The 21,747-nt window shown below is 40.5% G+C and overlaps 2 protein-coding genes across 4 annotated transcripts; both read right to left on the reverse strand.

Moving 5' to 3' along the window:
* Window positions 1-5,508: 5,508 nt before the first annotated feature.
* Window positions 5,509-8,336, reverse strand: LOC122047287 (auxin transporter-like protein 1). Of its 3 annotated transcripts, none has more exons than XM_042608461.1 (8): window positions 8,001-8,336; window positions 7,625-7,888; window positions 7,352-7,537; window positions 6,983-7,095; window positions 6,711-6,894; window positions 6,528-6,625; window positions 5,991-6,456; window positions 5,509-5,921 (listed from the first exon to the last, which is right to left on the reverse strand). In XM_042608461.1, the coding sequence occupies exons 2-8, from the start codon at window positions 7,832-7,834 to the stop codon at window positions 5,688-5,690; spliced, it is 1,491 nt and encodes a 496-aa protein (XP_042464395.1). In that variant the 5' UTR covers window positions 7,835-7,888; window positions 8,001-8,336; the 3' UTR covers window positions 5,509-5,687. The 3 variants fall into 3 exon arrangements, with proteins under 3 accessions (XP_042464395.1, XP_042464405.1, XP_042464414.1); XM_042608471.1 differs by having other exon boundaries at window positions 8,009-8,281; XM_042608480.1 differs by having other exon boundaries at window positions 7,625-7,880; window positions 8,001-8,281.
* Window positions 8,337-14,317: 5,981 nt separating this feature from the next.
* LOC122046466 (ATP-dependent zinc metalloprotease FTSH 7, chloroplastic-like) lies at window positions 14,318-21,589 on the reverse strand. The gene is made up of 15 exons (XM_042607562.1): window positions 21,551-21,589; window positions 20,529-20,666; window positions 19,699-20,454; window positions 18,858-18,923; window positions 18,642-18,776; window positions 18,483-18,548; window positions 18,207-18,392; window positions 18,025-18,111; window positions 17,821-17,934; window positions 17,598-17,722; window positions 17,410-17,518; window positions 16,479-16,604; window positions 16,079-16,399; window positions 15,866-15,989; window positions 14,318-14,777 (listed from the first exon to the last, which is right to left on the reverse strand). The coding sequence occupies exons 1-15, from the start codon at window positions 21,587-21,589 to the stop codon at window positions 14,653-14,655; spliced, it is 2,517 nt and encodes an 838-aa protein (XP_042463496.1). The 3' UTR covers window positions 14,318-14,652.
* Between the last annotated feature and the right edge of the window lie 158 nt (window positions 21,590-21,747).

A 21,747-nucleotide genomic window follows, 5' to 3' on the forward strand; every position in this document is an offset into this window, starting at 1 on the left:
TCTTTTGCGTTCTGGACGTTGGGGGATAAAGTTTTATCCCCCCAGGGCGCCCGGAACCCTTCCAGGCGCCCCGACCAAGGCTATAAATATAGCCTTGGTCCAGAAGCTTTTCAATGAACTCACTGATTGTAAATCCAGTGCTTGCACACTCTCTTTTAGTCTAAGCTTCTGTTTTCTGCGCTACATTGCTGTACGAGGCTTCTCCACCCGAAGGAGTTTTATTGAACTTAATCTTCATTGGATTAACAACCACATCGGTTGTAACCAAGTTAATAATTTTGCCTCGCTTTTTCTTTATGCTTTTAATTTACTGCTTAGTTTATTTATGCAAGTGTTAGCTTAAAGAGTTCGAGGAGAGTTGCTTTTGTTTTTGTGATAGCAGGATATCCAACAACCCCCTCCTAGCCGGCGTAACGGTCCTACAAGTGGTATCAGAGCCGAGACGCCTCAGAAGGACTAACCGCCGTCTGAAGCAACAAAATAATGGCCGGAGCTAGCAACTACCCACCAGCATTCGAGGGGGAGCTTGCTTCTTGGAAGCAACAAATAACGGTATTTCTTAACTCTGATATTGGTATTTCTCTAATAATGAAAACAAGTCATGAAGCACCAAAGACAGCGAATGGAGAAGAACTCGATCTACGCCTCTGGAACGAGAAACAGCGTGACGAGTCAATGGCAAACGGTCAGGCAGAGTTTCACATTCTAACCGCAATACCAAATGAAGATTTCGATAGAGTTGGCGAATACAACAGCGCAAAAGAACTTTGGGAAAAGTTCTTAAAACTCTACGAAGAACAAGTCGAGGCTAACTCCAACACTGATCCGTCATCTGAAGAGTCCGCAACAGCCCCAACAACCGAAGTACATCTCGAGGACACAGAAAACCCTTCTTCACTGAGCATCGTTGAAGGGGGAGAAACTTCGGAAGAAAGCAATTTAACAGGGGGAGCACCAATGACCGACAAGGTAAGTAAGGTATGGACTCGAACCTCTGATCAACTAAATGATTCAGTCGAAAAATTGCCTAAGGAGTTTTTCGAATCAGAAATTGAATCATCGAAAGAATTTTTTGAATTAGAAAATCAATTGTCAAATCTGTCTTGCAAATCAAAAATATTATTTAAAGAATTTTGCAAGTTAGAAATTTTATCGAAAAACTTTTGTAAATTGCAAAACATTTATTCGAAAGAATTATGCAAATTAGAAGTGTTGTCGAAAACTTTCTTCGAATATTTTTTCGAATTACAAATTACTTTCTCGAAAGAGTTTTGCGATTTAGAAATTGAGTCATCGAAAAAGTGTTTCGGATTAAGAAATCTTTTATTAATAAATTCCTGCAAATTAGAATTTTTATCACAAAATATTCTTTCAAACGAATTTTGCACATTGCTGAAAGAATTTTTACAAATTAGATTGTCGAAAAATTTTATCAAGTTTATGCCATTGAAATATTCTTGTGAAGTAGAAATTCAAAAAATTATAGAAATTAACATGATACAATTTTTTGCACGTTTAATATTTGTGGCTTTAAATTTGAAAAAGTGTGATTTAAGAAGTTCTAATAAATTGAAATGAAAATTTAAAACTTTTTGATATAAGTATTAAAATAAATAAATGCATAGAAAATTCTTTTAATGTTATCAATCTTCCTAAATTTTCTTGCATAAATTTTTGAGCTTAGAAAGTTTTTTTTTTTGTGAAAACTTAGAATTTTTTTAAAAGTTATTCTTTGACTTAGAAATCTTTTTCCTTAACTTGGAAATATGCTTTGTCGGAAAATCATTGAAATATATTTCTATAATCTTTCTAAGTGTCTAACCCTTAGATTATTTTTTTTTTCTCAAACCCCATTTTTATTGTGATCAAAGGGGGAGAAGAGGGAAACTCAAGTGTATGTACCTTGACTTTATAGCATATATAAACTCAAGTGTCATGCGCACCGCATAGTGGGTTTGATTGTCCCTATCAAAGAATGCCAATGCACATGGTCTGGTCTATTGGTCCATTTGAAGATTGATTCACCTTTCAATTAGTGACTGTTAGTTCCAATGCCTTTTGAATGCACTTTTCAGTAAGTTGCTTAAGGGTATGTCTGTCGCACACTTAAGGTTGAAGTGATGTGCTAAACTTCTGCAGCTCCTCTTCACCTGGTCGAGAGGTTGCTCCTATCCCGGACTAATGAGGGATTAGCTGGATCTGATGAGGGAGTCCTCCCACCAATAGACCAATGACTGATAAAACCTCATATCTAAATGAATTCAAATCAGTTCAGGACCGGATTGAGGACCGGAAATGACTGGTAGGAATGGACTGGAAATTCATCTTGAGTTAAGGACCGGATGGTAGTACGGTAAAGGAAGCTCAATTCGACTCCATCGCTTGTTCGTTGGTATATTCCACATGTATGGTATGGGTAAGCAACTCAGGAAATGGGACGGCTTATCCAGTTATACCATGGAAGGGAATGGCAAGTCATAGGGTATGAAAGAGGCGAGATCACAGTAGGGAGTCTTGGGTCGGGATAGATGGGGACAAAGGCACCAAACAATGGAATAGTCCCAGGCTTTGAGAGCTGATCCTTCCCCGGAGTAGAGGTGGAGTTTTCCCTTCCTTGGCAACGAGATCATGGGCCTTAGAAGCGGATTCATATTAATCTTCCCAATCGATTGACCAATCGATTGGAATATGACTGTTGCGAAGGAAGTGTCGAGTTGAAAGCCTCAACTCTCAACTTCCTCTCTCATGATCGCTCATAGATTTCTTCTCCACCTAGCTCACCGATACACACTGGATCTTGGAGGCTTAGCGAGGAATGTTGTTGCACTTTTAAGCAAGTCAAGAGGTGTATTCAAGCAAGAAGAAGAGCAAGCTAGGGTTTATTCATTGTAAATCTTGTAAGAGTTGATATTGTATTAGCTTGTATTTCTTTCTTCTTGTATATATTTGTGTGTGAACTTGTACGAGGCTTCTTCGCCTCCAGTAATTACCAAGAAGGAGTTATTTCAAAGTGAATGAGTGAGTGAGGGTCGGATCCTTAGATTAGTCACCTCTTCTTGAGATGAATACAAAGTAAATCATTTGTGTTAACGTTGTGAGTCTTGTTTCAAGTTTTATTCTGCTGCAAATCATCATGAAACAAGCCCACGAAGTGCAACGAGCTATTTACCCCCTCTAGCTACAAATCGACCCTAACAGTCTGTAGGTATTTTGGGATTTCTCTGCATCAACTGGCCGTGAATGCTATTAGAATTCTGTGTGGGGCGGGTGTGATTTTCCGATTATATAGCATTCCACTCACCCTTACTTTCTTCCACTAATTCTTTCATCTTGAGCAAGTTGAGTTAGGAGCTTTTAATTTTATGTCCCAAGTGGGATTTAAGTTTTTAGAAAGCAGTCCTTCGCCTCACAAAAGATAGAAGAACAAATTTTTTTCTATTTGAAACCGCTGAGCCCTTTCAACTTCCCGATCGATCGGAGAGGAGAGCTCCCAGAACCACCGCCGCTCGAGAAGTATAAGAAGAGTCTCCAGTATCAACGGGCGTTAGAGACACTAGTAGGCATGTGCTTCAACTGCATTGTCATCATCCAAAATGAAGGTCTTCTCTATCGGGCTTGTTTAAGTTTTAACGCTACCTATCTGGAGAAATCGCTCGATAAGCATTTCCTAGTCTTCATCTTCTGTGAGGACTAACTTACTTTCCTTATTGATTTGCAGAGGCTAAAATGTTGGGTGCATCAATGAGCAAGCTCTTGAAGACTAGTCGAGCAGACTTCCAGGTTCTAGCTACTCCAGAAGTTTCGTCGGACGTTGCTGGTGCTGTTTCAAGGGAGGCTGATCTACCTCCCCCTTGAGAACCCTTGAGCACGGGCATTGAGATTGCCTCATCGAGCCAGGAAGCTACCACTTCTGAGGCAAACTTCGAAGCCCAGCAGCCTGTGGCCGAGTGAGAGGAAGATATTCCCATAAACGATGCTAATTTGATCCTACTCTGGGATTCTACTAGCAGAACTCGCTTGCAACTTTGCTTGAGAGTGGATTCTACTAGCAGAACTCGCTTGCAACTTTGCTTGAGAGTTAACTCCAAGGAGCAGTGAACAATATGTAGGTTCATCTAGAATTAGAAAGAAGAAAATTATGCTGCTTCCCTTTCTTATTACCATCCTTTTATACATTCCTCTCTTCAACCTTTCTTCTTCCTCATTTATTAAGAAAGAGTAATGAATCAATAATTGGTTCATTAATGATAAGAGCATTAATTATGAGAAACCTTTCGCCTCATAATCTTAAATGAGACTATTAATGAGGACATAATGGATGCATATGATTAACGATTTAACTTTTCCACCTGTTCTCCTTTCTCCCGTATCTATAATCTCATCATAAATTAATATTGAAAATAAGCAGCTTTTAAGCATTTAATAGAGGCCACAATAACACACAGAGTTAATGCAGCGAGTATCCTGAGCGGAGACTTGGGATTAGCCTCCCGAGTTAGCAGGATGCTCGAACTATTACTCGGTTTCTAAAACTTAAAAGAAGGGTACTGAAGCGTCGAGCAGTAACACTACCTTAGATCCGCTCGGTAATACTTAGAAACACTAAAAGCTTTTCTGATGAATAAATTGTCCATACTCGATTAGCGTAGTCATTGCTCGAGCGAGAGATATCTTCACTCTTTGACATTGACTTTAACTGTCACTTTACTTGATTTATTGAATTCTAGATGCCACGTGACACCTCCTGTGGATCATCATATCAGATTTGAAGAGGTAGATATCAATGCAACTAAAAAAAGTTTACCACAATAACAACTTACTGTGTACATATTAAAATAGATATAAGAGAAAAAAAAAGAATAATGTGTAAACCATACAATTTAATGTTTTATTTCAATCACAGAACAGGTCGATAAAATGAGGATTGAAATCCCTCCGGGGTAAAGTCAAGTCAAATTATGAGTCGCCTCAAACACCACAAGTTAAGTCAAATAGATTTTGTTGCAATTGATACAACGATAATTTTTCAACGCGAGGTGGGAAAAGAGGCATGAGATCGGAATTCAAACTTTGAATTGAGGCAAGGACTTGTTGCCGTGGCTGGGAACTGGGAAATGAATTCCACCGTCAAATGTTTCTTTCCCATCCGTTTACACGAGACCCGAAATCAATTCGAATACGTCTTGACTAGTCAACTTCACTTGCAGAAATTGGGCCTGTGTGTTATGTCGGGCTATGATAGTTGGGCCTCAATTATATTCTTTTTGAATTACATCGAAAACTTTTTTTTCCTTTCAAAATAATAATCCCTTAAACCCACCTCTTCATACAAAATGTTCTTAATTCTTATAACATGCCAAAACACTAACCCTCGAACCTTTGTTCTTACGCTATTCATATAGTCTGTGTAAATACTCATAAATTCGGGAATCAAAAGCCTTAGCATTTTAGATAAGATTCAATTAGTCAACTCTCTTTTGGGCTTTTTAACAAAATTTTTTATGATAATTTCCCCCAAAAAAACATTGGCGCCATTAGCTATGTGGATTCCCAAACACAAGCACAACTATCCATTACAAGCAAATATAACATGACACACAACTCGAACAAGGCTACTTTTAAGAAATTTGTTGCTTTGAATTAGGTAGGTAAATTAATGCGGCGATCAATCGCCGTCGGTAGATGGTTTAGTGGCGGCTCAGCTGCGCGGACGGTCCTGCAGCCGGCGAAGGCAGAGGCTTGGGGCACTGGTAGCACTTGGCGAAGAGACCGAAGGTGTCCACTTGCCTCACGAAGTTGGTCATGCTCGCCCACCCGCCGAGCCCGAACCCGACCACCAGAACCCACCCCACGATGAAGGCGTCGACGATGAACATGGCCGTCCAGCTCGGGAGGAAGTAGGGCGGCTTCTCCGCGGCATTCTGCAAATAAGTAGGAGAGTTCACCAAGTGTTCGACGAAATGACGAGCAGAAACAGAACATGGACGGACCTGGCGCGCGGCGGGGGTGCGGTAAGTGAGGATGTGGGCCACGGCGGGGATGATGTAGACGGTGAAGCTGACGAGGAGGGCGCCGACCGCGGAGTTGATGGGGCCGAAGAAAGGGAAGATGATGGCGAGGAACCAGATGGGGACGACGACGGGGAGGCGCGCGACGGCGCGGACGCACATGCTTTTGGTGTCGTGCATCCCGATCACCTTCTCCCACACGAAGTATAGCGGCGTGCACGCGAAGCCGAAGGTGATGAACTGGTGGATCAGCATCAGGATCACCGCCGCGTCCCGCCACCTCGACTTGGGCAGCAGCGAGAACGCGTTGGAGTGGTTCAGCAGCTCGTCGCCGAACGCCCAGTACACGGCCGCCGCAGAGGGCAGCGTCAGCGTGAACACGTACAGCGTCGCCAGCAAGTAAATGTACTTGAACTTTTGCGGCTTCCACATCGCGTGCATGATCTCGCTGTCCATACAAAGAAGTCAACCTCGTCCTCTTCGACTAATAAGTTTTAGACAAGTCAAACAATCACTCACACGGTGACGGCGTGGCCGCCGAAGGTGTAGAGGATGTTGGTGGCGCCGGTGAAGTAGAGCATCAGTTTGGTTGGACCGGAGTGCGTCACGCCGTCCGCCTGCATTATCCAAACTCCAATTTTGTCAACAACAATTTATAGAATCAACAAGCTAATTAAATTGGTTAATGGGTCAGTTAATTACCTGTCCGTGGACGATGGCGGCGATGGCGAGGTACCAGGCGGTGTAGGTGGTCATGCCGAGGCCAAGGAAGGACCAGATCCTGTAATTGTGGAAGGAAGGGATGAAGACGGTGGTGGCGCAGCAGGCTCCAAATATGTAGGTCCATGTCCTCTTGTCCAGCCGATCATTGATGTAGTAAATATTACTGATCGTCCACAAACCACCAAATCGATCAAACTTTCTTTTTTACAGATACGATTAACTCTGAAAAATCAAAGAAGACGAAGTATCACCTGGCACAAGCAATGAGTTGGATAACGGAGCCAAACAGGAGGAAGGTGCAGTTGAAGGCGAGACCGACGGCCTTCCAGTACGACCCCAGTAGCCCATCCAACACCTCGAACCACTGAATAAAGTTGAGAACAGAGGAAAAGGAGCAGCTCAGTTATTTTAACTCAATCAATCGTGAAGAGAACTTGGAATTTGCTAACTGTCAGTCTGTCATCGAATCATTTGAGGTGGAAGAGGATGAGGAGGAATCGATCTCTTGATAAAGTCGAAATTATTGTCGAACGAGGAATTAACCAACACGGGCGAAGAGGGATCGGAGCGCAGAAGAGAACAATACAGGGGACGGAAAGGAAGAAGGGGGCGTTTGCCACCTGGATAACGTGATTCTTGAAGCTGACGTTTTCCTTTTCCTTGCGGGTGCGGTACTCGATGTAGAGGACGCTGATGAGGTACGCCGTCCAGCTTCCGAGGAGCCCGTAGAACAGCTGCAAGATCACCCCCGACAGCATCCCCAGCTGCGAGAACGAGTAGGGCAGCGTCAGCAGCACCTGCGCCACCTGCGTTCGATGCAAAAGGAGAAATCTTTAGCAAGATCGATCGTTCTCTTTGCAGAACAGAGGCGATGAGCTATTAAAGATAGCAACTTGATTAGAGGCGCAGCTGAACCAGGCGTCCCAGGCGGAGCCACCGTGCCAGAGCATGTCCTTCATGCTGAATCCGCGACCGTCTTCCTCCTTCCCATCGCCGCCGTCCCCTCCGCCGCGGCCGCCGCCTTCCTCCGTTTCATTGCCGGAGCTACTAATGCCAGTCGCCGCCACGATGGCCGCCTCCTCCGCTTGCTTCTGCGCCTGCATCTTCTCCTCGGCCTCCGAGCTTCACCGTCCCGAACAAGTTCGCGATCTAACGAACTAACAACAACTCAAGACGATGAACTCTCAAGCAATTTCCTTGGGTTTCACACAGACGAGGAGCATAAAAGCAGCTGGAGAATTAAAAGCATGAAGAGAAAGGAACGGCTACCTTGTTACCTTTCCCTGAGAACTCAGTTTCGCTGCGGTCGCTGCAGCACTGACGCGGCCGCCGGCCAGCCTTTTAATTAATGCTGTGGAAGGCGGGCGGGGCTCAGTAAATGGAGGCGCTCGGAACTCGAGCAAAGAGGAGGAATCGACTGGTGGTGGCAGGCTTTTGGCCGAAAAATGTACCTGGCTGGAAGTCACTGGGCTGCTCTGGTGGTGGATTTAATGGAGGAGAGATTGAAGAATGATTAAGAACAGAGGACGCAGCAACGGCAGCGGCCGCAGAGAGTGTGGTATTTGATGGAACTGCTGCTGCGGAAATGGTGAGTGAGGTGGTGGCTGGTGGGTCCACCCACTCATATCTCAATAAATATCATACAGAATATTTTATCACTACTTTTTCTATAATAGCATCAGTTTAAATTAGCCAACAATTATCTAACTTAGAACTATTTAATCAAATCAAAATAGTATTTATTTTTCTTATTCTAATTAAGTTCATTTAAAATTTGTATAATTTAATGGTTTTAACTGGTGTTGAAAGGAGCATGTTCCCTGCGTGGAAGACTGCTTTAGAAAAAAAGAAAAAGAATTTAATAATGGATACAACGAGGACCGCAAGGAATCTTTTCCAATGCACGAGAAGACGGAAATTAGCTTTTTGGTTTTGGATCCGTCTCGTGAAATTTCTCAAATTCTACATTTTTAATTTTTAATATTTATTATTACGGTGCACATGATCGTAAGATCAGTAAGATAATATGATTAGAAATCAAGATCATAGGAGGATCAGAAGTCAAGATTATGTGGAGGATTAGAAGTCAAGATTATGTGGAGATTAGAAGTCAAGTTTGTGTGGCTTAGGTCCAAGTCCCAGCTGACAGGACGATCAAAGGATAGGATTCCAAGTTAGACCGGATTCAACCTCGATAGTAGTCAAGAACGGGACTCACAGGTCAGATACAGTTGAGGGTTGGATCCACAGGCCAAATACAGCTAAGGAGAAGGCCTACAGGCCAAGTAAGGACGCAGGAGGAAAAGCTTCAGATGAAACACAGCAGGTCAGGACACAGACCGGGAGTACAGGTCGAGACGTACAAGCCATGGATAACAGTAGACGGATGCAGGTCGGGAAACAGACTGGGCATACAGGTCGGAACGTAAAAACCATGAATAACAGTAGACGGATGTAAGTCGGGAAACAAATCGGGCATACAGGTCGGGACGTACAAGCTATAGATAACAGTAGACGGATGCAGGTCCGGAAATAGACTGGGTATACAGGTCGGAACGTACAAACCATGGATAACAGTAGACGGATGCAGGTCGGGAAACAGACCGGGCATACAGGTCGGGACGTACAAGCCATATATAACAGTAAACGGATGCAGGTCGGGAAATGGACTAGGCATACAAGTCGGAACGTACAAACCATGGATAACAGTAGACGGATGCAGGTCGAAAAATAGACTGGGCATACAAGTCAGGACGTACAAGCCATGGATAACAGTAGACGGATGCAGGTCGGGAAATAGACTGGGCATACATGTCAGAACGTACAAACCATGAATAACAGTAGACAGAGGTAGGTCGGGAAACAGACCGGTTATACAGGTTGGGACGTACAAGCCATGGATAACAAGGGACAGAAGCAGGCCGGGACACAGACCTAGTTTACAGGTCGGGACATATGAACCATAGGTAACAATAGACAGAAACAGGTCGGAATAAAGATCTCGAAGTACAGACCTAGCGTCCAGGCACTACATGACAAACAAGCCAAGGAATCGTAACTGTATGTCAGAGAATAATCAGTGTGTTAGGGAATATGCTAACAGTCGAGGCTCATTCCCCCTTTGGTCCTGCCGCCAGCTTATGATGAGGCGCCGCGTGTCACTCACCGCAAGACAAAGCTTGATAGCCGACATTCCCTGACACCCGCCAGACCCCAGAAACATCCGTTGCAGTATAAAAAGGGATGCTTTGTCCCTTATGCAGGTACACTCACTCGTCATTGCTCTCTAGTCTTTACTTTTCGTCCTTTCTCTGTGTTTTCTGTGGAAAAAATACCTAACTTGAGCGTCGGAGGACCTGACCCGGGGACTTTTTCTCTGGTTTCTGGTCTCCAACGACTGGGGTGCTCGTTTGAGTGTGCGCAGAGTCGTATTGTCATCACCCTGGTCATCTTCCTTCGTCATCTGTCCGTACGAACCTTTCCGGGGGTGCCAGGTAGATCAGACGCTGCGGTGACTTTCTGTCAAATTCCAGTACATCGAGATCCGCCTTCATTCGACTCAGCTTCTTGATGGGATCATCTATTTTTTAAAATATAATGTTAGAGCATCCACACCAGTTTCCCTATCCAAAATACATAATTTAGGGTAAAAAAGTTATTTTATTAAATTTGGATATCCACTTTTCAAAACATCATATATCAGCTTTCCTATTTCTCATCTCTCCTCTATAATGTTTAGGGAATGAAATCCATTCCCTAAATTTAGAGAAGTACTGTTCATAAATGCATAATTTAGGGAATGGATAGGATAACTGATGCAAAGATTTTTTAACTATCCTAAAATTTAAAATAAAATATTTAAATAGGGTATCTGATGCAGATGCTCTAATGAATAAGTAAATTTCTCATAATAAATGAAAACAATGTTAGTAATTATAATTCAAAAACTCATGTTCGATTGATTAATGGCGATGAGCTGTACGCGCTTCTCTGTCTCACGCAATCATTAACTTCATGTTAATTTAATTCGATTCAAACTCGGACCGGGTTTTCGGGTCAACCCTCTACGACTCGAGATCCGAAGCTGGAAAGAAGGCTATGACGACCCATGACCATCCAAAACGCTTGCAAAACGCTTGCAATTCTTAATTATAATCTTAATCTTGTTTGACCCCGTCATTCTTGACTAATCTGTCTTCATTTACTAGATCCGACACTAATATTTGACCCATTTTTTTGACGCGTAACACAAGATTTATGCGCCTTAAATCGCGGGTTAATGATAATCCATGCTACGAGATAAAGAAAACCGTGAATCTTTTATGGCAAAAACGCACGTGTAAAAATATCAATTTCTTGGTGTTTTATTCATGACAAGGTTTTTAAAAAAATTGAAAATTTATTTATTTATTTATTTATTTATATCGATTAAAAAATTAATATTATTCCCCAAATTCATGCTCTTTCTTGCATTGGTGGACATGAAGAAGTGGATTACTGTCATTTGAAATGATATTTATTGATAAAATAAATACCATGGAAACTTGGAGCATGCCAGAGTGAAACAACATTTGGCTGGCAACATCACATCCCATCAATTCGCATTCATGCTTATAAACAACAAACATATCCATCACATTAACATTTACAATTAATAACACGAGTTCATTCATGTTCATTACTTTTACATGGATGATACAATTATACATATACAAAATTTAGATACACAGATCTAATGATTCTTGGACGCATTGTTTGCACATGCAGGCCAAATGGCACACATGATGCCCTTCAATTCAAACCCTAAATGATTGTGGCTAGCCACACAACACTACAAAGAGGGGGAGACAAGCGCAAGTTCTCAAGCCTGCAGAAGCCTCCTGATCACCTTCACCTTTAATTCTGCTCCACCACCTGAAGTCAAATCCATGTTCCCCCCTTTCCCGATCCGGCCGGCTCCGGTTCAACTCATCCGCTAACCCGATCGAGAATCGAACCGCCACCGGAGCATTTCCGATTGAATTTGAAGCGCCAAATCTATCACTTTGTGCTTTGTAACTGTGCTGAAGACATTGGATATGTATGTATTTCAAGTAGTGGATGAGAGTCGAGAAGTCGTCAAGTCAGTGAGTGTGGAGTGTAGCATGCATGGACGCCCTAGTTGGTGATCGAGTGGTAATGGGAGACAAAGATGCAGGCCTGCCCACCCAACTCCATATATTTTGTTCTCCATATGCCATGTCTTTGCAGTCCACACTCACCTTTAATTTGTCCCTAATTAAGTGCCTCCACTACATTTAGCAAGGATCAGAACGCTTAGTATATGCCATATCTCCACTTAGTATGTTTTTTTTTCCTCATCTTTTTTCATGATTTCATTGACCATTTTGTCATTTAGTGGTAGATTCATCATTAATTATAAAGAATAGTTAGTAAATATTTTAAAGAAATTTCATTTGCATTTGTAATGTTATATTTATTCTATTCATCTTCGAAACCTCAACTTGAATGATGATCCCCCGACAGATTAAAATGGTTCGAGGTGAAAGGAGAATGATGAGGATGGGAAATGGTCCATTAATTAATTCCTCAAAAATTGGCTTCTTGATTTAATTAATTAATTTATGTTCTTTGGACAAAAAAAAGTCCTTTACTTTTTGAACTTTTGGGTGTTCAATTATTGCTAATTTAATTCTAATGTTTGACTGATTTTACTATAAATTGCTCTAGAATAGAAAACAAATTAAGGAAGCTCCCAATTTAATGTATAAAAACTAGCTCAATGGTCATATAAATTAACATCATTTATAACATAGATTAATATACCACTTACAAATGAATATAAAAAACTATTTATTGTTATCTATAACAAATAGATTTTATTTTATTTTATTTTTGTTAAGATCATAGATTTAAAGCTTACTTAGTAGGAATAATTACTTCATTACTTAATCAATGAATGTGATCCCTACTAACTTCTCATCAAATTTTAATCAATAGTCCATAAGTTATGATAAGATTTCAATTGACTTATGGTCAATATCTTATGAATTTTTGATATTTCTATTAAAAAAATGTATTTGATCAGCAGGATCTTAATTCGTAGAAGATTATTGAAAATTAACATTTTTTAAAGGAAAAAAATCCTAATAAATTACATGCGAATCATTTTTCTTAAAGAAGAGAAGAAAAAAAAAATGAGAATCCATCCAAACGACAAAATAAGGGCAAAACGGGTCATGGAAAGAAGAAAGAATCTAGCTTAGATTTGGTGTCATGTATTCTCCATTCCACATCACAATCACATCTCGTACCACAGTCAAATGCCAATCTCTACCAAGATTCGCGGATCAGCCCAATCTTTTTTTTTTAATCTAAACCCGGAAAAACACAGAATAGCAAATATATTAACAAGGAAGTGATTAATTCATTATAACTATTGTTTTTTTTTTATTTGATCTCCTAACGTTTGTAATCAGAAGCATAAAAAAAATACTAGTGTTCCATATCGATATGCTCTGTCGTAATCCTGAAACATTTGAACGCACACGACCGATCGGCAAAGGAATCCAGAGGGACAGTGGCATGTTCGTGTTCCAGTCTGCCATATTCAATGTGTGGTGTTAGACTTTAGCTCGAAGAGCGAAGACAAGAGCAATTGGAAACGGAGGTGGCGTGTACTTGAGTTCCACACTATGGCAGGCAGGTTTCAAAGTCAGGTGGACTATGCTTCCTTCCTTCCCAATCAAAACTAAAGTAGCATTTATCTTTTTCTTTTTTCTTGTTTTTTTTTTCTCCTTTTGCAAAATGAAAGTTGGCGTAGATCATAAAGATGATTGAGACCATTGGCAAGAGTGAAGAGACCATCCCACCAGCATAAGAATTTATGGACCAAATTATTTTCTAAACAGTTGATCAGGAAATACAAGTGGTTCATTCTCATTCTGTCTCGAGGTGAATCCATGCTATGGTTTCATATAATTAAAAGAATGAATGCATCTGATATGATAGCTAACAGAACAAGTGCATATGCAAATGGCAATCAGTAAATATCCAACACCTTTACTAGGTAGGTAGCCTACCTACTGAAATCTGACTCAGTATCAAGATGCAACAGAGGAAGAAAAAAGTGTGCATCTTTGGAGAGCATGCAACTAATAATTCTATCAATCGAACCAACAGATACAATTTTTAGACACTAATACAGTTAAGACGTCGACTTCAAGGACACATGGAGAACGCCTTCCAACAGGGAAAAAAAGAAAAGCAATCAAACTGTTTAACTCCAAAGTAATCAACAACCTTTTAGCAACATCTATCGACCAATCAATGATCAGCCAAAAATCGCCAAGATTTTCCTTTTTTTTAAAAAAAATATGTAAAACGTTCTCTGATGCAACAAATTTCTGCATCTTTCGAGAATCTAGCACAAGAATTTCATCCCAGTTAAAAGACTACTGTCATCTCCTGTACCATGGGCTGCACACTTGCAAACTGCCTAAACCATGAATTTCACAATTGCATACAGATCATAAATAAAATGTCTATGATGATTACCAATGAGAAGAAGTAAGAACAAAGTCAACTGCAGTTAGAAATATCCAGTAAACCTATTTCCGAGGATATAATGTACACATGACCTAATCTTAATCTTATAACTTGACAAAGATTTAGGCATAATTCAATAATAAGGATTGAAGCGATTAAGGTATGGATAGTAAAGACTATCTAACTGGGGAAATTATTTGGATATCTCAAACTGTTTATGAGCAACTAAGCAAGGATAAAGAGGTATAGATGAAAATGTTGCCGGCTGTATGGTAAATAAATCAACTCTCTTTGTCGACGAGTGGGTGCCACTTTGACTGGAACAGAATTGGAAATTTTGATTCTTTAGATCTTGAGAAAATTTTCAATAGTGTCAGGAGCCTGACTCCAGCTGGAGAAGATTTCCAGACTTTCCTTGTATGAACATAGTCAGTTCTGTAGGGGCAACAACTAATTTCAACCATGCTTGCAGCTCTTCTCCTTCCACCTTCTCCTTTTCTGTTCAGTAAAGCCAGAAACAAACAGAAAATTAGATGATAAGATTTGTTTTACATGTGACAATTTCAGGCTACACCTTACTAACATCCATCAAGGTTAGCAAATAAAACTGAAAGGTCAGAAATGTGTGTTATCATGAAAGGTCATGTGATGTTATGAATACCATCAAGAAGGGGAAAACACATACATTTTTTATGTTAAAAGGAATAATTGACAAATCCTTATAATGGTTTATAGAAAAAGTAAAAGGGGAATATTGGATACTGGGGATGATTGTTAACCCTCTTGGTTTACAGAAAAAAGGAGGGAATTTATACATAATTGTTTCTATCAACTAAATCAGCACAAGATATTTGTGCTTCCAACTAGATCATTTTGTTTATAACTTGAAGTTTGAACCCGTTTCTTACTTCAATCATTCATGAGAACTAATAATTCAAGTATCTGTCAAATTGCTTGTTTGCTTTGACATTCTGATTTTGCATAGATACAACAATAACCAAGTTTTATCCCACTAGATGGGGTCGGCTCTGATGTTGCATAGATGACAAAAAAAAAATTAAGAAACAAAAGTAAGAACTTGCCAGAGGAAATCTAAATAATGATGAAGAGACATCAATTTATCAAATTGAGAGAAATTAAGAATTCTCACTGTTTCTTAGGTTTATAGATCAAATTCAATTGTAGAATCTTCAAATCCCCACTGGTATAGAAAATCATAGGCTCCACAACTCCTTGTAGATAGTAAGAGATTACATATGTTCATAATGCTTTACTAGCTTGTATAACAAATTTAAGATAAACTATAATTCCTGCCAAATTTAAACAAAAAAAAAATCTGCTCAAGGTAGATGTTATCTTCTAATTTAACTCAAGGAAAATATCAAGAAAATCAGAAGCCCATAGTGAAGGTCAATTTATATGCTTGTTCAAGGGGATAACTGAATAAGTTATGAATGCCAGATTAGAACATTGTCTATGTTCCATGAAAAAGAAAGCAAAATCACCTCAAACCCAGATAATTGGAGCTAGTAAACTTAACAGCAGATTCCAAAAGTAAAAAAAGTATCAAGGTAAGCATGAGAAACCTTCCAGGTAAGCACCAAGACCCTCAACCACAGTAGGATTGGCTCGTACCACAGAAAGAGCAACTTCAAGAGCTGACTGCAGGAATGATTTTACCTCTCGTTGCGCAAGGTCAACAAGATGGCCCTAAAATTGAATCCCAGTTAATTCTAGCCAATTTACATCCCAAATGAATATTTAAAAGAGCAAGAGAGAGAGAGAAATAAATAAATAACCTGATCTCTTCCCCAAGAACCCACTCCAGAATCATCTAGGCCACCATTAGATAATGTTGCCAATGATACTGGACCAATGTTCTGATTAAGTCCATATTCAGCTATAGCCTTGTAAGCCATATCTGTAGCACGTCTAATGTCATCCAGGGCTCCAGTCGACACACGACCTGAGTAGACAACTTCTTCTGCAGCACGCCCACCAAGAAGAGTGACCAAGCGGCCTCGCAATTCATCAATGAAAAGCAAATATCTGTCCTCAGTTGTAGGAGGGATATATGTGAACCCCAATGCACCCCCTGACCTAGGCAATATGCTCAGTTTCTAAAAGAAGGAAAGTGGAGTAATTAGAGTTCACATTAGAGTCACCAGAATGCAATGATAGAACATCAAAAACCCAAACCTCCACACATGGTTGCCCAGGAAGAAGTTTTGCAACGGCAGTTCCCACAACTGCATGGCCAGCTTCATGCCGGGCAACAACTGCTTTCTCTCCTCCTTGCAGCTTGGCATGTTTCTTCTCTATGCCCTGAGGCCAGAAAAAAAAGTATGACCGTTAAGCAGCATGTATAGAAGATGCTCAAAAGTTGACAAAATCTTAACATCCAAACATGCACCATAGAGTAACAAGTCATTTTATGTTAAGGATTTCTAGTTGATGTTTCAAGTCCAGCAGATTGTGAATAGAGATAACATAATCATACTCCTGTGTGCAAGAAGCCATACAAATGGATGAAAAAAATAACCATGTGATTCCATTCTCTGGATATTGACAACAAACCAGCTGACATACAGTTGGTTCTGTTTGCACATTCCAAAGAAATCCTTTGAAATTTTAAAAATAGAAGTGGTGGATTGTAATGGAGAGGTAGAATGTCAAAGACCAACATGTCAAAGACAAACATAATTATGTAATTAAGCACAGAAAGCATCATGCTGATATTTCTTTCAAAGAAAATTTATTAAGAGCTCCCACTTTAAGGCAGATTCTTACATGAGAGAATGACATATGGGTTGTCATTTGACAAGACAATTCTGGTCAGGAGTAATCTGCTAATAAGTTAATAGGTTACCTAAAGGACAAGAAAATAATAAAAGAATTTTTATACAGCATAAAGATTAAGAAACATATAGAAAATCAAATTCTAGAATAATAAAAGCAGAAGACTTTGCGAGGAAATATTCTGTGAAACATGCAGAAGATAAAATGCATCATCCAGTGTCCACCAGAACAAGAGTAAGATATTTGTCACAGGGATAAGCTGACTAGAATAAAGAGGCAGAGCATAAGACAAGTTTGATTAGGTTGAAATAGAAAATAGAATAGAACATACAGCTATTGAACGTTCAACTGCAAGGATAAAATCAATCTTTTCAACAACAATTTTACTTAGTCTTCCAGCTAATAGAGCAGCTTCATTCACCAAATTTGCTAGGTCTGCTCTGCACAGTGTTCAGTGCCCAAACGTTAACAGTGAAGTAGATAAAGTCATTCCAGATAAATGAACTCAAATTACAATACCCAGTGAAACCAGTTGTCATGGATGCAATTTCACTAAGATCTACATCATCGCCTAATGGAAGTTCCTTTTTGCTGATATGAACCTTTAAAATGGACTCCCTTCCAAGCCTATCAGGAGTTTCTACCTACAATGAAAACAGAAAAATGATATCCATATTTCAATTGCAATACAATTGTACAAAACTAAATTGGTTATATCACATTTAAAGGCAGGCATACGGACCATAACTACCCGATCAAATCTGCCAGGTCGGCGAAGTGCAGGATCCAGCACATCTGCCCTATTTGTTGCGCCAAGGACAATAACAGCAGAGTTGCTATCAAACCCATCCATTTCCTAGAAAACAAAGTGGAAGAACAAAAAATATAAGAAAAAAGTTTATAGTGGTAAATGATTAGCAAGAACAGCTAGCTCTAATTGCCCTACAGTGAGTAGCTGATTGAGAGTTTGCTCTCGTTCATCATTGCTGACTATGCGATATCGACCGTCACGGCTTTTTGCAACAGCATCTATCTGCATTAGCAATAAATAATATTAGCATTTATTGCTCTACATAGTTTGTAAACACTAGATGCTGATTGAAAGTGCAACAAATATTTTTTTATTACCTCATCAATAAAAATTATTGATGGTGCTTCTTTCTTTGCCCTAGCAAAAAGATCTCTCACTCGAGAAGCTCCCATACCAACATATAATTCTACAAACTCACTAGCTGAACAACTTATGAAGGGTACTTCAGCTTCTCCAGCCACAGCTTTCGCCAACAGTGTCTTGCCTGTCCCAGGCAGACCTACCTGTAAAAAGTCCCTCAATGTAGAATTTTAGTGATGAAAATTATTTAAAAAAAAATAAAATTCATTAGAATAACTTCATATGCCACTCACCAATAAGACTCCTCGAGGTGGTCGTGCTCCTAGGCGTATATATCTGTCTGGGTTTCTAAGAAATTCCTAGCGATGAGCAGGCAGAAAAATATCTTATTATTAGGTCCTACTGTAACCATGAACAACCAAAAAAGAATACTTTGTCAACTTTTGGCCTACCACAATTTCTTCTAGCTCCTCCTTTGCTTCATCAACACCAGCTACATCAGCAAAAGTGACTGCGCCAGTATGTTCAGCTGTTTTAGCACTACCTGAATTTGATGCCTTCCTGTTTCTCAACTGACCAGCTGTAGACTGAAGAGGAAAATTAGCATCAGCCATCAGATAAGTTCAAGGGTGATCAGTTTGATTAAAATACAGTGAACGAGCACATACCTGGGAAAAGCTTAGTTTAAAGTTATTAAAAGCACCCACCAGCAAAGCAATGTAGAAGAGAGAAATCTGCAGAAAAATCAGTTCTTTTATCAGGAACTTTACCGCCAATAAATTCTTAAACTCACTGTCACTGTTTTTTTTTTTTTTTGAATAATTTGCAGATATTGGGTAGACAATATCGCTAATGATTTTATTCATAAATTCAAAGTACTTCAGGCCATCCTATTCTCTTCCCTCTGAGTTACAAAAAGTGAAGGCAACGTTTGGAGCACATGGATTCAGTCATTTCTTTCTATGTAAATGGTCATTGGAACTTTAGAATCTAAAGAGACACAAGCACTTTGATGGTGGTGTTCTATCTTGAAACACATATTGAAAGGAAATAATTCAGTAACTAACTAAAGTTGATTTTGCTTCTATATTCAGTGAGGACATGAAGGAGAGCCTTGGCACATGGGTTGCCAACGGTAAAGTTACTGCCGTGTAACCTAGAGGTGGTTCTAATCTCGGAAACAACTTCTTGCAAAGTAGGATAAAGTTGACCCTTCCCCGGGACCCGCATTAGCGGGAGTTTCGTGCACTAGGTTGTCCTTTTTTTTATTTAGTGAGGACATGCAAAGGTGAATGCTCCAAATTTAGTTCAAGAGATGATAAATACTTTTGATATGTAGTGCAGACGTGCTCATGATAAGGTTGTATACATAGAACACACTCTTATGCATAGAGATCAACTAAGAATTCAACCCTAATAATATAACTAAGAACTCATTCCTAACAATGTAAATTTACATTTTTCACATGCCTCATATAGCAAGGGAGATTCAGAAACTCGAATGCTTACCATCGCAGAGTTTAGGAAACCCCCATTGCGCTTATCTGGCGAGCCAAACTCAACTTGATTCTCCAGCATCTTCTCATAGGGAGTCTTTATATCAGCTGGCCGAGTGGTGGTGTATACTATTTTCTTTGTCGGGGCCATGCTCCTGATAAGAGCTTCTGCATCCTGTGCTCGATTCTCCCCTCCAACATCGGCTTCCATACTGGTAGAATCCTGTCGCAGACGGAACAATATGTGCACACCATCCACCTCGACTTTCTGCACCTGGTCATTATTTATCTTGCTCATGAAGTCACTGAAGGGCACGCTTACATACGTAGTAGGGGGCCTAGGCTCTGATCCAGGAAGAGGAACCCCGGGCCGCAGTAACCGCATGGCGAACATGACGATGCCCAGCTGAAAGAGAAGGGCGCTGATCTCTTGAGCCGGTATGATTGGCTTCCATTGCCATCTGCCGCCCTTCAACGAGCGGTTCTTCCACTTGTTCTCCCGGCCGGGCGAAGAAGATGAAGACGACGAAGAAGAAGATGTAGACGACTGAGATGACGAAGGGGAGGAATGGGAAGCGACCTTCTTCACATTTTGGCTACTACCCTGCGAGCTCTCTGCGGTGCTATCGCTGGAGCTGGCGTTCGAGTCATTACCCTGCTCAGCAGAACTGCTAGCTCGGACGGCGAAAACCGCGCCTCTCCGCCGACGCGTCAGAATAACGCCCAACCCATCCACCCCTCTCCCAACGCCCAGCGGCCCCAGCCCATGCTTCCATGAGAGAGGGAAGAAAAAGCGTGACCCCGGAAGCGGCTCCTCCGGCCAAATCGATTGGCATCCGCCACCGCTGCGAGCTCCCGCGACAGGCAAGCGAGGACGATCGACCGATTGCGCAATTCCGTGGGTACGGTCTGCTTACCGAATTTGGGATAGTAAAGACCGCGGGGAGCCAAGGACTCGATCGCTACGGCGGCCGCAGCCATCTGTCGATCAATCAAGCAAACAAAAATCGAAGAACAAAAACAAGGGAACAGATTGGAATTGTACAGATTACGAAACCCTAGCTAATTACAACAGATTGCACTATTTCCACGAGGGGGAAAAAATGAGGTTTTTATTTTCATTTGATCGAGGATTAGAGCGGAGGCGGATGTGGGCCATGCGGCGGTGCAAATCCATCGGCGCGGGGGATAACAAAATATTAGATACAAGCTTTATCGACGCGCGTAAACTTAACCCGAGCGTTGCACGGAGATCATTGGCGAGATGCATGGGTCCCTAAAGGAATTGCTAATCTCGAGTTTAGTTTTAATAACTTATAGGTCAAGGATGGCACCTGCTAATCATACTTAGATGCCTTAATGGTTATTATTATCCGTCCACTTACCTTAACTCATACTAACACCTTAATGACGATTGAAGCCCGCATCGACGAGGCCCAATCGTGCGTCAAGGAGGCCCGTCATGGCCCAGCCAACATATCTATAAAATTTAAAAAATGGGTTGGGTCGTCATCAATGACCCAGTCCCGGTCCACGTTCTTGAAATGGATCGGGTCACTGATGGCCCGGCCCGGCCCGGCCCACATACTTAAAATATAAAAATAAAGAAAATGTTTGATTCCTTTTTAAAAAAATCATAAAATATATAATATTTTTTTAAAAAATGTTTGTATCAATTTTATATTCTTTTATTTTTTAAATAAATATTTTACACAAAAGCGAAAACTAAGTTTTGTCACAAAAGTGATAAATAAAGTAGTCAATTTTTTTACTTTTTTTTAAAACGTAATAATTTTAGCGTTTCTTTTTATATCGGTGATCCCGTCAAAGCGAATTGCACGTATAGTCAACATTCCTTTTCTAACTTTAGCAGCAAAGCTGAAGTTGTAGCTGTCAATTGTCATCTTGATAGTCATTTTAAAGATAAATTATAAAGACTTATTCAATTTTAAATAATATTTGTATTCGTCAAAAATCAAACCATATCTGATAAACTCTACGGAATATCAATTCGATTACCATCAGCAGGCTAACTTTACATTCATCGGTTGCAAATGATAGG

Source organism: Zingiber officinale, chromosome 1B (genome assembly GCF_018446385.1).
Source record: "Zingiber officinale cultivar Zhangliang chromosome 1B, Zo_v1.1, whole genome shotgun sequence".
NCBI classification, from domain to species: Eukaryota; Viridiplantae; Streptophyta; class Magnoliopsida; order Zingiberales; family Zingiberaceae; genus Zingiber; species Zingiber officinale.

Bases quoted from the DNA above. Each gene is read 5' to 3' on its own strand.
- LOC122047287 (XM_042608461.1), bottom strand. From the start codon at position 7,834: ATGCAGGCGCAGAAGCAAGCGGAGGAGGCGGCCATCGTGGCGGCGACT. The intron at 6,626-6,710 runs GTAATTAACTGA...TGGATAATGCAG, and splicing joins CCGCCATCGTCCACGGACAG to GCGGACGGCGTGACGCACTC. The intron at 5,922-5,990 runs GTCCGTCCATGT...ACTTATTTGCAG, and splicing joins GCACCCCCGCCGCGCGCCAG to AATGCCGCGGAGAAGCCGCC.
- LOC122046466 (XM_042607562.1), bottom strand. From the start codon at position 21,589: ATGACAATTGACAGCTACAACTTCAGCTTTGCTGCTAAA. The intron at 18,549-18,641 runs GTAGGCCAAAAG...GCTCATCGCTAG, and splicing joins AGGAGCTAGAAGAAATTGTG to GAATTTCTTAGAAACCCAGA. The intron at 17,935-18,024 runs GTAGGGCAATTA...TTTGTTTTCTAG, and splicing joins CTCTCAATCAGCTACTCACT to GAAATGGATGGGTTTGATAG.